The following is a 17,189-nucleotide window of genomic DNA, read 5'->3' on the forward strand; positions in this document are numbered from 1 at the left end:
GTATGGGGCACATTTGGCCATCGGCCCACCAAGCATTTGCCTGGTATACCAGATGGCCATCCTACACCTGAATCACACCGATAGCAAGATCAGTTTACCTGTCTATTGCCCCAAAAATGTAATTGGTCGGCCATATAACAGAGCTGGGAAAAAAGCAGCTGTTTTTTAATGAACCGGTCGAGATGAAGCTTTTCTCTTAAAACAAACAAACAAACAAAAAACAACAAACATGGATTTTTTTATTTTGACAAACATGGATTTTTTTATATATATATATATATATATATACACACACACACTATATACATATACAGTATATAGCGTATCGCCTTCTGTTCCAAAAAAAATAAAGTAACATACTATATAGGTATATATACAGTATACATGTATATATATGTGTGTGTTTGTGTGTATTTACATTGCGCTATGAAATGTAAATTATTAGTTGTTTTATCGCTTGTTTTTTTTTTCAGTTCTCTAGTATAAAAAATTATAATACTGTTTGCAAAAGCTTGATGAAAAGCCTTGTCTGAAATGAAAAGTCTCTTTGTATGAATCCAGCCAAAGCATTTTCTTTTTCTTATAAATATGCGCTCTACATAAGGCTGTGTTGTTTAGGGAAAGGATCTGGACTCAATTAAATGTTGTCCTTTATGTTATTGAACTTCAATAATAGTCTGAATCTTCGCTGTCTGCACCGTCGTCAAATAACTGGTGCCGTGGATTTGGCAAAGACAATCCGGTCACGTTGAGCTGATCTAATGAATAAAAATAAAACAGATTAAAGCTTATTACATAAACCAGATTCAGAATCAAAACATGTCTTGGAAGACAGGAGGAACATCGTACTTTCTGTGTTCTTGGCTGATATAGTGCACTTTTTTCATTAAAAAGATAAAGTGCCAGCAGAAATTAGTATCAGTTTGAAAATGTGTTGTGTTAAAGTGCTTCAACACTGACATGTCGCTGACTTCACACTCGAGGAACCTGCCAGTGTTGGCCCTTCGTAATGAAACAAAAAAATATCTTGTAAATTCACACTTTAGTGAATAGTCCATGGATTTTAAGACTGGAGAATTAATTATAATTAATAATTTATTCATTTTTGGGTCAACTCCTGGTCTAGGGTGACTAGGTCTAGAGCGGCAGGTCCAGGTGGGGGCAGCGGCAGGTCCTGGTGGGGGCAGCGGCAGGTCCAGGTGGGGGCAGCGGCAGGCCCTGGTGGGGGCAGCGGCAAGTCCAGGTGGGGGCAGCGGCAGGTCCAGGTGGGGGCAGCGGCAGGTCCTGGTGGGGGCAGCGGCAAGTCCAGGTGGGGGCAGCGGCAGGTCCTGGTGGGGGCAGCGGCAGGTCCAGGTGGGGGCAGCGGCAGGTCCAGGTGGGGACCCTGCAGCACCATTACTCAAAAGGGAGATCACTGATCTTCCCAACGGCCCATTAACACTATGTGGGCTGTACCGAGCTGCCCATAGTTTTCTTCCGCATCGAGGAGGGGCAGCAGGCGGTTCTGCCCCGGGTTAGGCCTAGGGCATCACTGAAGGTAAACACATCACTGCTTACAGATTTTATTGGCTGGTTAACTGAATGGAGCTAGGGATCCAGAATATTTTAATTATTTTAAATGTATCACATCAACAGTTTCTTTCAATCAAAGGATATATGAGTCTACTGACATCTCTCCGGGACAGGGGGTTCAAAATAAAAGACCTTGTGTGACATACATTCAATAATATATAGTTAGTGCCGGTTAAAACTGCAGAGCTGATGATGAAAAGTTGACCAAGTCAAACTCATGCTCTCATATAAATACATTTCAATTTGTTATAAACTAGACTATACAGAATGGTGTAGAAGTTTTCAGTTGGAGCTTTTGCTGTTTTTCTACCCCATATTCACATCCATACAGGTTTCTTTTAAGTCACAATGACTAATTTTGGTTATTTCCATGTCACTCATTCCTACGCAAAGTGCTTGTCATATCTACTTGTCAAATAGGTTTCTTCTACATAGCATTAAATAAAAATTAACAATAATGATATCTTCATGTTACCTGGGGTAAGTACTGTGAGTGTTGCCCCTGCCATCGCTTCTCCAATTTTGTTCTTGGCGAAGCACCGATACGTTCCTTCATCTGTAACTCGGACTGATTGGATCTGGAGCCATCCGGTCACCTCGTACTTCTGTGGACCTCCTCTGAACTTGAACCAGAACAATGCATAAAGAATATATCATCATTTATATTGTGCAATGACATGAGTAATATAAATGCAGTTGTTTAGCCTTGCAAAGATTTAATTATTTGGAGATTTTAATATTCTTGTACAATTGCATCACTTATGTCTTGCAATAATAGGTTGCAGATTTTACAAAGCTACCCCGATTGATATTAAAATGATGCCAAAACTTTGGCACTGAAACTGAGTGTAGTATTTAAGAGAGATCATATAAAAAAAGCTGTGATTTTTTAGCGACAGAGATGACATCATTTTTGGAGCCACAAACAGCTCTCCAGGGAACCTCCTCATAACCCAAGAGTCTTTCACTGTCCAAAAACATGTTGGGTTGGTCAAAAAATGAATTTAGTCCTAACTGCATCGTGTCTCATATTAAAAAAATAACACTTTGGTCCTAAGTAGGTTGGTAATTTACTTTCTTAAAAGATAAGACAATAGTTACATTATTATTACTAAATCTTAGAGTGGAACACACTCCTGAAATTACACAGTTACAGAGACTAAAGAGCCACGTTTACCTACAGTAAATTGGGAAAAGGGAATTTAGTTCAGCTTATTCATCTATTCAAAGCAGCCTTCCAAAAGATTTTTGGGTAGCATTTTCCTTTATTAGAATATTTTATTCTTAACTTTGAGATGTCTCTCTTTCTCTACTCCTCATATGATTATTATTATTATTATACTTTATTTATAAAGCGCCAACAGATCTGCTACTAAGTGTATGTGCCTTAATCGTAACTTTTACATGAATTATCCAAATGTTATTACACTTAAAAGTCCAATGTCAGCTGTGCACAAATTACAGGATCTTGCAAAGCTTGGCAGTAGTTTAATCCCTATTAGCGTTTCACAGTTCGATACCGTTTTTGGGCCAACCCAGAAAAAAAAGCAGAGGTTTCTTTCTGAGATTAAATGATCTAGATCTTTCTCTACGTTGGTCCAATAAAAGGTATAAAAAAAGTCTCAATTTTCTCTTGGACCAAAACAGCTTTATCCATTTTCTTTATAGTTTCGGTTGTACAAGTACAGCAGACTATTTTCACTTTGTCATACTTCATTTTCTTTGTTTGTATTCCCACTATATATATATATATATATATATATATATATATATATATATATATATAGTTTTATAATCAACGTTTCAGTCTGTTTATTAGACTTTCATCAGGACACAAGTCCCTGGAGTGCCGGTAACTATTTTTGGATGTTATATGATTTGCTGTTGCAGCTACTTGGCACCGGGCTAAAAAAGTGGTGATTGGTGTGCAATTGTTAATTTTGGACTTTATATATATATATATATATATATTATATATATATATATATATATATATATATATATTATATATATATATATTTTTTTATAATTTTTTTTTTTAAGATAAGAAACAATTTAGATTTCTAAACTTGCCTGTAAGCAGACATGCATGTCCATCTCTATAACCTTGCTTACAATCAATGAAGTATGCGAGAACACTTTGCTTTGAATTTATTTTTATATCATTTTGATTTGCTATTTTATGAGTGTCTTGTGCCTTGGCTGCTGTGGGACACTTAAAAAGGTAATTTGTGCCAAAAAAGTTCAAAACCATTCATTATAGCCAAAAAAAAGTTATTTTATTCCCACATGCAAAAAGACACCATTCAAGAACGTGTTTAAAATAGAATTCCTTGACCCTCCATTTAATAGCGGATACACAAAACTTTTATTTATAGCGTTACTAGTTGGGAAAAGCACCAATAATCACATAACCCACGGACAGCAAAGTCGTTGAACCAAATATATCTTACTTCTGCCAGTCCACGTCTGAGGTTTTATTGACTATGGCCTGGGTGCACTTAAGATAAACACACAAATATATTTTCATTAGTGGTATTTAATTACTTTTTTTTTTATTTATCCACCTATCAAACGAAGCAAAAGAACCAGGAGCGAAACGCCAATATCCGGTTCGGGAACTGTTATAGCCAATATTAATGCATTAAAAATGTAATGGTTAATTAATTATGTATGAGCGCTAACATGCTATTCGCTGAAAGGATTACAAGCTATTACCAAAATGATGACAAGGTAGCGTTAGGGTGTACTGGTGGTATCGCTCGCAATTTGTCCTGTATGCTGAACAACTTCAATGTATGAAAAGAAACATGAATTAGGCTTGACTTTATGTGTATCTTATGTATATGTGTATTCTAGCCTAGGCTGACTAGGCTTGGGTCTAGGGTGGCAGGTCTAGGGGGGCAACAGTCTCTCATCCCAAAACTGGGGGAGGGGCAGATCGTCCTCTTGGGTGATCGTCCTCTTGGGTGGTGAGCCGCTGCTCAATGGACCAGTTACAGGGGTTTAAACTTCCCATCATTGACTTTGGACTCCATAGACTCTGCTCAAAGGCGCTGCTCGCCTATAAGACACGTAGCACTGAGATATTATATCGATAACAATGGTTTATTCCATTATGTATTTAAGATCATGGTTTTTTTTTTTCCATGAGTGTTGAAAAAAAAGTATTACAGTAAAATAGGCTGTTATTACATGGTTTCTCTGCTCCGAGGCTTTCTTGGATTTTTAATGTTCAGTATAAAAATTCAATCCATTTCCGCTATTTGACACATTTTTTTAGAAATACTCTAAAACGAAGGGTAACGGTGAATGGAAGCAGTGTTTAACTTCTAATTCGTCTGAAAACATACAAAATGGGAAATTAGCTCAGGGAACACAGGGTTTATTATCGTAGGGTCAAGAAAGGATATGGGGTGGTATTTAACCTGATGAATGCAAAGATAGGAACAGAGCTTCATACATCAATATTTTACAGTAAGGGAAGGAATTTTTTTAATAATTGGGCAAGCAGATGTCATTAGCTTTGCAGTAATCGTATGGAATGCCCCTGGCAGGCAGCCATACCTTCAGAGAAGTAAGGTCAGTGCGGATGGTGCAATAATTATAGCGACCCATCTATAAGCTACTTGTAAGCGGAAAAAGCTCTCATTCACAAAACGTATATGAATAAATCAGGAAACATGGGCGCACCATCAAGAGCAGCCATGGCGTCTTTGCACTAAACCCAAAGAAGTCTTAAAGCCAGTCACTAGCAGTTTTCTGGCCATTTTCTGGGCATTGTCCCTCTTTTTTGTAGGCATATAGGCCATTGAGATCTAGACCAAAACAAGCAGGGGTGAATGCACAAGGGGTACATTTATATTTGCCCCAGTGTTTGGAACGCGCCCAGACACATTAACACAATGTGATCATTTATGTTGTCCGGTGAAACGTTTGGGGAGATGTTGGCAGATAATTATTATTATTATCTTTTTCTTTATTAAGCTGTTTATTATGGTGCAGAAAAGCTTTTCTATCCTGCAAGAGCTTGAGATGATAGTAAGCTGACTGTTTGTTATGGGGCAGAAAAGCTTTTAATTGGCTTTTTTAATAGAAAAGGGTAGTCACACCAAATATTGGTTCGATTAAGACTTTTCTAATGTTCACTCACTTTGATAAATGATAAAAATGAAACTATGAACATGTCTATTTTTTAAAGTATTATTACTTTACAGCATTTTTTTTCTTGCCTAAAACTTTTGCACAGTAATATATAAATATATATATATATATATATATATATATATATATAGATAAATAGATAGATATATGTCTATGTATACATATTATATATATATACATATATATATATATATATATATATATATATATATATATATATATATATATATATATATATACACCCATTGTACAGCGCTATGTAATATGATGGCGCTTTAATAATAATAATAATAATAATAATAGGCAAGGGGGTACGGTGAGAAGCCTAGAAGACAGTGTTAAATATCTCCTAAAGGAAGCACAGTGACACATTTCATGGCTCGTTAAATTATTCTTAGAAACTGTGGTTCTTACAGAAAAATGAGCATATGTGTAAAGAAAATGGGTTCTCCATAGTATGAGCATCAATGCACCTACACAGTTAGGTTATCCTTTTAGGTAAAGAAGAACAAAGAGAACTCTAGGATGGCAGAAACAAAAATCTTTATGTTTCACTGGCCTAACACTCGCTACGTCCAAAGCTAAAGATACTACAGAGAAAAATATCTGAGATCTACAAAGTTATATTTTATTTAAATGGGACTTTTATAATTTTGGTTATGTAAACTACAGTGACCACATTTCCTGTCTTAATTAGTATTTTCTGTTTCCGGCCTGTGGAATAAACTTGCTCCTTCTGTGTTGGTGTCAGAAAGACAAAATTTAACTAATTACAGTTTGAAGAAAAGGCTGTTTTTTGTTTTCTATAAAAAGAAACAATAATTATTTTCAAAGGTCTTTTTTAAGCAGCAGGGGTTTTTTGTTTTTTTTACAAAAATATGGACTTTTAAGTTGCTTGCTCTCTTTATTCTCACAATCAAAATGTTCTGTTTAAAACTAAAAACATACTGAGAATGCTTTGAGAGACTCCTAAAAAACAAACAAAAAAAAGTGGTTTTCACTCATAAGCTTTTGAATGAATGGACTGTAAGAATTGCTGCACAAATTGTTGGTGCCATATAATAACCATAATACTCAAAGTTGGTCCATTTGTACTGTTAATGGAGACACGTTTGGGTGAGAGTGGAAAGGAGATGTGGAATTGGGTAGGGTTACCATACCGGTGATTTTTTTCATGGACATAATTTTTACATAATGGGCCCCCCTGGACCAATGGGGAAGGGGGATATGACTGCCGGCCTATGCAGAAATTTTGTGTCCCTCTCATTCATTGGTTTACAAATTTTGAACAAGCAGGTATATAAACAGAGGTGACACTTTCTTACTTCCTTTTCAACCAGGATCGGGCAGGTAGAAGATCTGGAACTATTCCACCCTCCTGCCTGGAATGGATTGCTTAGAAGACTAATATTGGTCTCCAAACAAAAGCAGAAATTGGGAGAGACCAAACCAGTGAGGGCTGATGGGCCCTGGTACTGGTACTGATACTGGTTTGAAGCTCTTGGTGTATTCGTTGGGTGTAATTGCCTGATGTATTAATCAGTTAATGTCCTCAAGTTGACCTGCCGGTGGATATTTGTTCAATAAAGCTGTGGCCAAGCCCTTGCCCACATACTTGTGTCTGGTGTCTTATTGGAGACTTCTACTGATATCTGTATGGATGCTTTAGGCCCGAGCAGTCATGTTGTCCCAAGGCTATTAAGTACCTTTATGCTGTATGGAAGATTTATACATTTAAGGAAGTAATTGCTTTAGTTTTTTGACTCTATATATCACCAACGCAGTCAACTAAAAAACTGATGGCAATTAGAATAGAAAGCCCTTTCATACATCCCATCTGTGCTGTTTTCCTGGGACAGTCCTGATTTGAGGACACTGACCTGGGTAGCTGATACACACTGTCTGAGTGGCAGGAGGAAGCATGGAATGATCATGGAGATCACGACAAAAAGGGAAAAGCTGATCACTTGCATATACTGTATCTAGGGGACATTTTTGATGTGTTTTAGTGTATAGAGCTGTAAACCCTAGGGTTTCGGGGGAAAACTGTCAGGTCCAGATTATATAGGACGATATTTATGTACTTTTTTTTTTAATCCAGAAAACAGTGTTAGTACCATAGCTTGTCTGTATACCTGGACTGAAATGTGTGGGTCATCTCCTGGAAGGAGCATTTCGGTACCCTCCTTTCTCCATTCAATAGATGCCATGGGATAGGCAAAGACTTCACAACCAAAGATGGCATCGTTTCCGGTGATATTCCAAATGTCATAGGGTGCTGAGAGGATCTCTGGGGCTGCAATGGAAGAACAAAGTTTGCTGGGTAAATATATCTTTCTTCATTCTTTTAGTTCCTGGATCAAGGTGAAAATGACAATGATTATTTCGAAATGCTATGTAGTACATTACAGAACTCTTTAACCCTTTGAACTCCATTCCTCCCTCGATAAATCAAAACGACCTGTACAGGCTTCTATATATTACATATGTTTTCCTAAACTTTTTATCTCCTTTTGAATTATTTTACACAAACAAAAATCTTTTTAGCAGTTAATATGTTGTAGAGGTTTATATTTGATTTACCAGAGGCCACTAATGGACCACCAGGACCTTCATGGTGGTCTCCTTGTTCTTAATAAACTGTATGATTGAATATGTGTTTGCTAATAAAACCGAGAGGAGAAGAGAGAGGTCCACTTGGAGACTGTTTGTTCTCGGTAAGAAGAGAGATACAATATCCTATGCCATATCTTACGGCTATAAAAGCAGTCATTAAAATGGTAATGGGTTGAGAGATAATCTAGCGTTAACTCCCGAAACACTTTCCAAACAGACCAATAACACACACCACATAAGATGTTATTGTTCAGATACGGATTGTGTCCATCAGTGCTTAGCATCTGGTCAACTAATGTTCTCTGAAAACATTTAAAAATGAAGACCATATGTGGAATTATGCATTCTTTTATTTAGGGACTGAAGACATCACTCTAAGTACCTTCTATTTCAAAAGAGACAGTAAAAAAGGATGGGGAGGAAAGGATATATTATCTTAGTTAATGGAATACTATGAATGTTCAATTGTCAGATCCCCTCTTCTTCTTTCCTTCCCACTTTTTTTCCACTCCGGTGCTTTTCTTTCTAATTTTTCCTTTTTTTTTAACCCTTGCTTTCTTATTAACCCACTCCTGTAGTCTTGGTTATCACCTTATTGAATTTGTAATATCAATGATTTCTCTTGGTGGAAAAATCGAAGGACGTTTCAGGGTCATACTGATTTTTTTAAGAGGGCAGAACAAGAGCAGTGGTATTGAGGCTTTGCTAAAACCTACAGTACTTTATTACTTGCGATTTAGAGACAATAAGGAACCTACATTATGCATGTCCTATTCACATTATGTATATTATAACAAATATTATACAGCATACATTTTGTTTCTTTGAATGTGATAGCACGATCATTCAAAATATGTTAATTAGCAAACCCTTGCACTTTAAGATTTATCCTTAATTATGCTGAAGATTATATGTCAATTAAATCTGGTCCTAGAAGCAGAACAATCACCAGATCTGAATGCCACCTAATTAAAAGTTCCTCAAACTATGTTAGAAATAGGCAATTGCCCTTTAAAGATTAAAGATGCTGTGCCACCTACTCTGCTAAATGTAACACTCAAACAAGGGCCACATCCCAACGCCGTTGAATTCTCAAATATTCCCCAAATAATTATTTATAAAATTAAAATTCGGACATGGTTCTTAGACCCCTACTGCAGTGATCTCTAAGCCATTGGTAGACCTAACTGGTAAGTAAATTATGTGTATGGAGATGTCTTCAGCCTGGTGATGGGCTAAGGAATAGGCAAATCCATATCACTGAATTTTGCAGGATTCCTCATATATTTGAGGGACACCACAAAAACTTAAAAGGACCACTCAGCTATCATAAGTAAAGTGCATATGATAGCTGGAGTGTCCCTTTAAACCTTTATAGGAAAGCATAAAATAACATATCTGCTAAGGCTTATTTACATGTTAAATAATGCAAAGATTTTTTCCCCAAAATGAAACACAACCTTTAAGAATGCAAATAAGTGGAAATATAAATATGTCTTTAATTACAGTGAAAATACACTACAGTATGCACACCATGAGCTCCGAATCTCATCTTCACATGGTTAATATTGGCCATCAAGGGCTAAACTTTGGCATTCCTGTTACGCATTACAATGATTCCAAGTCATTTGGGGTTAGGCTGAACCAGAAAGCAGCATGGGATACACGGGTCGCTGCAGGTCTCCTATGGCCGGAGGGAAAAAAAACATTGTGCAGCACTGGAGAAATATTTACAAGTGGAAAATTATTTTATACTTTATATAAAGTTTTGAATACTTTCCTTAGTCCCTGGTCTCATCTTATATCTAAGATAGCCTTATGCCATTTCACATGCATGCCTTAATTGCTCCACTGTACTAGCCTCTACCACCACTACTGGAAGGCTGTTCCATGCATCTACAACCATCTTAGTAAAGTAATATGTCTTGATATTACTTTTAAACTTTTGCCCCTCTAATTTAAGACTATGTCCTCTTGTTGGGGTAGTTTTTCCTTCTTTTAAATATACTCTCCCCCTTTATCGTGTCATTTAATATTCACCATTTCTTGAATCTTGGTATATATGTCTAAGTGGAAACCAATGAGATCTTTCTCCTGGTTGCTCCAGAATCTCTCTTTATAAATACAGATGATAGTGTTATGTGGTGTATGAAAATCACCGTTTGGAAACGGTACACGTGAATACCCATGAATGAAATACACATTGCTTAAATCAGATACATACTAACCTTTTAACACTCTGTTTATATTATAGTAACGGAACAGGTAATATTTTTTCTTATATATGCTGGATCTGCTTCCAAATTATAGTAAATTAGGTGCTGATTGCATTGAGCCCCAGTGTGACCACAGATGCTAATTTATTCCCAGTGCCTAACAAGTAAGTTCTGTTTCCCATACCATTACGCTCATTGAAAGCCATAGATATAAGTCAATGGACCGCGGTGTTAATATAGTGCAAACGTATAGCATGCAGTGTTTTACATGACATTTTAAAAAGAGACCCTTCAGTCTTCATATGCAACCCCTTAAGGACAATGGGCGGTCCCTAAAACCATTGAAAACAATGCATTTTGAGCCCGCACATGTACGGTCTTTGTCATTAAGGGGTTAATAAATGATACATAAATAATGATTTTTCCCCTTGCAAATGCCACTGATTGGCTGCTTTAAGCAAAAGTGGAATCGTAGAGAGGATCTTGCACTGGATCTGCAGCTTCTCCTAAAGAAGGTTTTTTTTTAATAGGTTGAAGGATGTATATTATAAAGTGCACTAATATAGATTATTTGTTCCTGAGGCCTTGTTGGATCTACAAGCAAGTAAAGGACAAGAATGATTTAAAACAATATTTTTCAATAAAAATAAAAATCACCCAGAGAAGTGAACACGTTGCAAATCTTTTATAAATTCCAAAAAGAAAGTGTAGAAGAGAATAGATGTTTCTGGGTGATTTGTTTGTTTGGACGTACAGGTCACAGGCAAATAACTGGCTTTTGACAGCAGATACGTTCTGACTTTGGACTTCAGCAAAAAAAAAAAGCCAACTTACTAGAAATGCCAAATATTCCCAGTTCTACATCTGCAAGCAATTATTAAAAAAAAAAAGACCGTGGAAAAAGTAAACCGTGTTTTCATCCTATACCCAAAACTTCTGAATTCAAACCTAAGTTATGTAAGATTTTAATAAAACTGACACTTTCTCATTAAAATGTAAGGAGTAGTCACCAAAGAAGCCAACTACATATTGTTGCTTTCTGCTCCAAATTCAGTTCTTTGCACCCGAACGGCTCTTTATAGAGAAAGTTGGAAAGTTGCTGCTGATTGAACGAATGTGCGCGATACGAAAATCTTCGGTCGTCGCAGTGACCGCCATCTTAACTAAGAGGAGGAGAATCTGGCCAATTTAATTCAACTTCTTCTACACGTTTGTTTCTTGTTGCCATGGCAACCCGGACGGACGAATGAGGTTTTTGAAAACAAAAATGTTGGACAAATTCCGTCTGAACAGGAGACGGAGACCAATGACTTTAGTCGAATATGAGGACAATTTTTTTGCCCTGAAGACGAACACAAAAACGAACTAGAACTTTCCTATGGCGCCAAAGTCTAATTAAAATCATTGACCTGACCATAATAAGCTACAGCAAGATAAACAGTATGGACAGCAAGATAAACAGTATGGACACTTTACAGTTGACCTACATGACCTGGATAGCTCAGGGTTAAGTATTCCTGAACAAATTGAGAAAATCTATCAAAATCTGAGTTGACACGTGAACCCACTCTTGTTTGCTGCTCTTGTGTGCATCTTGTTGATTCAGCGAAGAACTAAAGCACAGAAATAATGTCATTGTAAATATTTACTGTACCTGATTCGCAGGGTCCCTCATGGAGCACTGTAAGGTTTGTGTCCGGCCGGGCGTTAGCAGCTTCTTGAAATTTACACACCTGGGAATAGGTTTTCCCATCGGATCCACACACAGCTGTGTTAGATAAGCATACACATTGTGGTTCGGGGACTTCTCCATGCCTGAGGTCCCCCATGTCCAGCTGGCATTCCAAGTTGTCCCCGCATTTTCCATAGAAATTATTGGTGTTGTCCAAGTCACAGATTTGCCCTTCCAAATTTGCGCATTCCAAGCAGCAGTCACAAGTATCGCGTACCAGTCCGGCAAGGCATCCTCGGGGAAGGGGACACTCATCGGGATTACAGTCTTTGCAGTTCTCTCCCTCTTCTAACAGTCTTTGCCAGCCCCGTTGCAGATAGTCAGGGGCACTTGGTAACGCCAAACCTTGCAATATCTGCAAAAGGCAGACATAGAGCAAGAAGAGCCGTTCAGGACACGACCACGTGGCCCTACTGAACATTTTCATGAGTTGTCCTTGACCGTGGATCGAATCTCCATCACTTGCTGGTCTGTAACTTTAATTTTTGCATTTTGTGTTCTCAATGCTTCACGTGTCTGGCTCCATGACTCTGAAAAACAGAAATAATTCTTTGATTTCCTCCCAAGGACATTCCATTTAATTCTACTGTAGACATTCTCTGTTTACCAGTTAATCTGTGATAATAAAAGACATCTTATTTAAGGACAAACCTACTATATATGAAAGGAGAGAGGAAGTGATATGGCTCGATGAAAATGCTTTGAGTCGCACGCCTATAATGTTGACAACAAAGCAAATTCAGAATGAACTATCATTTTCAGTTCTCTTTTTTTAGAAAGTTGACTGTCAGATGGACCCATAGGAGCACTGGATAAAATACTTGGAAATTATATGTGCCAACAGTAATACTTTTACGAGCAATGGCTCCCTGCCATCTGTGAGTTGCCATAAAGCACAAACACTGTAATGACTTTATATTTATATAAACCATAGACCTTGTGTGCTCCACCTGTTCTTAAGTTTGACAGATCGTGACAATGGCTGCCTATCTTGCTCATAAGTATATGTCCTACACACACACACACACACATATATATATATTGTACAGCGCTACGGAATTTGATGGCGCTATATACAATAAATAATAATAATATATTTTACTTTGCTATAGCCATTTATATTGCCTCTGCAGCAGGGGTCCTACAGCCCCCCATTTAAAATAACTAATGAGACCACAGCCTATGTGGCCAGTGCCTATATTTCTGTATTTATGGTTTGCGCTATGCGGATTTAGATGCACGCCATATACACGACGTCTAGAATGGGATAGAATCCCTGGCTCCTCTCTGTACTCCTGGAAATGCATTCCTCCTGTGTTGCCCGATATAACTGACATTTGCTCTCCATTAACTAATCAAAGAGTCGAACTCTCCGAGCACTGTCACCGGATGACATGTCTTCTTACAATTATTTATTGCCGGCGGCGTTGGAGGTGACTCTGCTAGGCTGCAGTCTTGTCACTGCGCTGGAAAAGAAGCCGGTTTGATGCAGCAAGTCATTATTATTTGTTGTGTCTGGAACGTTGCTTGACTCAATAATGAATCACTCACTATAGTGTTTTCTGTAACTTTAGAGCTTTGCAAAGAAAAAGTGACATCTTTTTGTTGTTGGTCTCGCTTGTTTATAGCAGGGTTCTCTTTCTACAAGAACATCATCTATCTGGCTTTCTTTAAGCAGTAATCCTATCCTCCTATTTAGTTTAAGAGGATCTTGAATCATGTTGCCTCCAGAAGCCAGGAGGAATGTTGTCTACGACCCGTGTAGGGCAGGGTCGTGTGGTGCTCTGAAATGGTGAACGTTCTGAACATTAAGACCAAGCTTAATGTCATTCACAAGTTACATTTTCCAACCTCAAAGATGGAATTTAACTTTGTTACATTTTTCTAAACCCTTGTTTGTACTTTGCAGACATTCAAGGGTTATTTTGGGGGTTATGATTATCTCAGTAAAAAATACAGAGTGCATTTCAGTTCACTCTGGCTAACTACAGTCTGGTGCTAAATGTAGTTACATATACATATAAAATAGTCATTAGTAAGTCATAATGTTACATAATGTTACACCAAAGAAACACTGGGAGGTGGGTGGTCCCTAATACATCATTGTGTTCATTAGTGATGTCATAGCACCAGAAAAGCACTGAGAGCTTCAGTGACCTTGACAAAGGTTCCGGATGCAGACCAAAATGTCAATAAACAGATTTTTTACCAATAATAAATAAATAAATAAAGTTGATTATTATTTACTGAAAGAGACCTGTGAGTGTGTGTCTCTATGGATTGGTACACAGCACCTGGACTTGAGTTCTAGGAAGTTTGGATTTATATATATATATATATAACACGTTTCAACCCTGTGTGGTATATTATTTTATGTAAAACATTTTTTTACCACCACTCATGGAGTTATCACACAAATATTACTTAACCCCTTATGTAGTGCTTGTGTGTTAACTCCATAAGTGGGGAAAAGCATTGCCCCTTTATGGTACTTAAAGGTTTAACCGCATTGTGGATTGGTATTTTTTTTTAATAAAAGGGAGATCAAGGTTCCGCTCTATTTCATGCAAAAGTCTACTTTGTCTTGAAAAGCTCAGAAAGACCTGCGTTCGTGCGCACGGACATCCTAAGGGGCCATTTCGTTAACACCGCAATTTGGCAATGGGAAAAATCTTCCAACCATAAGGGGGCCTGTCTGGACTTTTTTTTTAATTTTTTTATAGGGTTTAGCATTTCACCCTATAGGACCGGGAAATACTTTACATAGCAGACGTTTTTCATTGGGTTTAGATAAATAATAAATGGAATAATGCACATAACAGCTAGGAACGCAGTTCAAAATCTAGAATAGGTATTTTTACTCTCTCTATTTGGGGCTGGGGGTACAAATGTCCATGTAATATACTTGAAATATTTGGCATGATTGGCAGGAAGCAAAAAAAAAAAGTCTGGTTTTCATTAAAAATTCCAGGTTTATAAACATACAGAAGCCCCGAGCAGCTGCCGTTAAGGAAATCCATACTTGTGCCTAGGCAGAAGCAATTTTACTTCTATATCCAAGGAATACAGTCCAATTATATCAGATAGATCCCGGAGACAAATCCTCTTTTATACGCACATTCTTTGGGATTCTCGGCTTATGCAATCTTTACGCTTTGTAGATGGTAGCTAAAGAGTAGATTTTATACGAACCAGAAACTTGCTTTAAAACACGGTATCCTTTTACACCTCTTTCTGGATTACATCAAGTCCACTCAGCACGGGAGAGTTTTATTCTCCACGAGTGCTTTCCTGATGTTTTCGTCCCATTCTTTTATAGCCATTTCCCGGATCACAGCTGTGCCGTTAATCAGGGCTGCCCACTAGTATCGGGTATTTATTAGAAAGTTACATAGTATTCATTTTGTCACAATATGTACTAAATCAGACGCTTCAGTTCAATATCATGTATAGAAATACCAAAATTACAACTCAACAGCGGAATAACGGTACGTTGCACGCACTGCACCCTGTATATGTAAAGAGCACCAAAAGCAGAAACATTCCATTGGTTAAAACTGTTAAACATGCACAGTCAGCAGGGATTATATCAGTTTCCACGGCAACTGCTCAACGTTCCTCTTTATGAAAAGTGCACCAAAAGCAGAGTAATCAACAGAAACATTCCAGTGGTTGCTATGGTAATAGTGTCACACTTTGTCTAAGAATTGTCCTGTATACAACGGTCAGACGTGTCAGCAGGGGCATTTCATCAGTTTCCATGACGACTGCGCAGCAGTCCTCAATAATTATCAATAACCCTCAAAGTCAAAATGTCTAGCTAATTAATTATGCTTGTTTTTATTATATGCTGGTTATGCTATGAAATGTTGCCTGTGACACAAGCATTGACCCTCTGCCCCCAAAATAATAAAGATGGCATTTTCTTAGTTAATTGCTATTGGGCTATGTCCTATAAAGTGTCTTTAGTAGGGTAGAGCTCTTCTTGAACCATAAGGGTTAAAGTCCTTGAAATAACAAGCTTGTTCCTTGGATTGACGTGCTTTGAGTCTTACCTCCAGGGAGGTAGCTGGGGTGCAGTTGCTGTTCCAGTTGCAGCAGAGAAGCCTCTTAGAAGGTCCTGTTTGTGTGGCTGTAGGCGCTCCTGGCTTCCAATGATCCGCTGAAGGGTTACAACCTCTGCAGTGTGAAATTGCTTTTCCAATACCCTTTATACTGTCTCCTGTTTGAATGAGAACTGGTGATGTCAAACTGAAATGTGACTCCGTATAGACCAATCCCCCTATCCTCAGACCTCTGTTGGGATCTTTCCCTTACTTCTGTTCCATTTCTGCTTTCTCTTATCCATGGACACACGCAGAAGAAGCGACACATTCAGTATATGCCTTAATAATCATCATATAGCTTTATACTATATCGTTTGGAGTCACTTATTTGACAACTCAGATCTTTAAATGGTTTTACAGTCACAATTTACGTAAGAGTGTGCAAAAACTTGTGTGGTTCCTGTACTTATGTGATGATCAGTTTGACCACAGGTCATAAACACTTGATTGGTAGTTTATAGATTTTTTATTGATTGGTAATGAGATCCTATTAGCTCGATGTACTAAAGAAAAAGGATGTGGTGGAGGTTGAGGAAAAATATGAGTAAAGAAAAAAAGGAATTGATTTATTTACGTGGCAAATGAATCCGGTGTGATGCTGCTCTCTGATTGGAGGAGATATACCTTAATATGACTTGTTGACAAAGTAAGCAAAAAAGATGTGCTATACAATTTACCTCCTCTGTCTGTAAGTGGATTGCTTGCCCATCTGTAAACACAGATAATGCGTTTGGCACTCAAGTTTCTTTTGAAAGGGGGTTAAGGAAGCCCTGCATAATGCAT

General features: G+C 37.7%; 1 protein-coding gene across 1 annotated transcript; it reads right to left on the minus strand.

Moving 5' to 3' along the window:
- Positions 1 to 274: 274 nt before the first annotated feature.
- KAZALD1 (Kazal type serine peptidase inhibitor domain 1) lies at positions 275 to 16,502 on the minus strand. The gene is made up of 5 exons (XM_053451204.1): positions 16,356 to 16,502; positions 12,223 to 12,830; positions 7,872 to 8,032; positions 2,048 to 2,195; positions 275 to 758 (listed from the first exon to the last, which is right to left on the minus strand). The coding sequence occupies exons 2-5, from the start codon at positions 12,725 to 12,727 to the stop codon at positions 667 to 669; spliced, it is 906 nt and encodes a 301-aa protein (XP_053307179.1). The 5' UTR covers positions 12,728 to 12,830; positions 16,356 to 16,502; the 3' UTR covers positions 275 to 666.
- Positions 16,503 to 17,189: the final 687 nt, after the last annotated feature.

The sequence above is a fragment of the Spea bombifrons genome, chromosome 11 (genome assembly GCF_027358695.1).
Source record: "Spea bombifrons isolate aSpeBom1 chromosome 11, aSpeBom1.2.pri, whole genome shotgun sequence".
NCBI lineage: Eukaryota > Metazoa > Chordata > Amphibia > Anura > Pelobatidae > Spea > Spea bombifrons.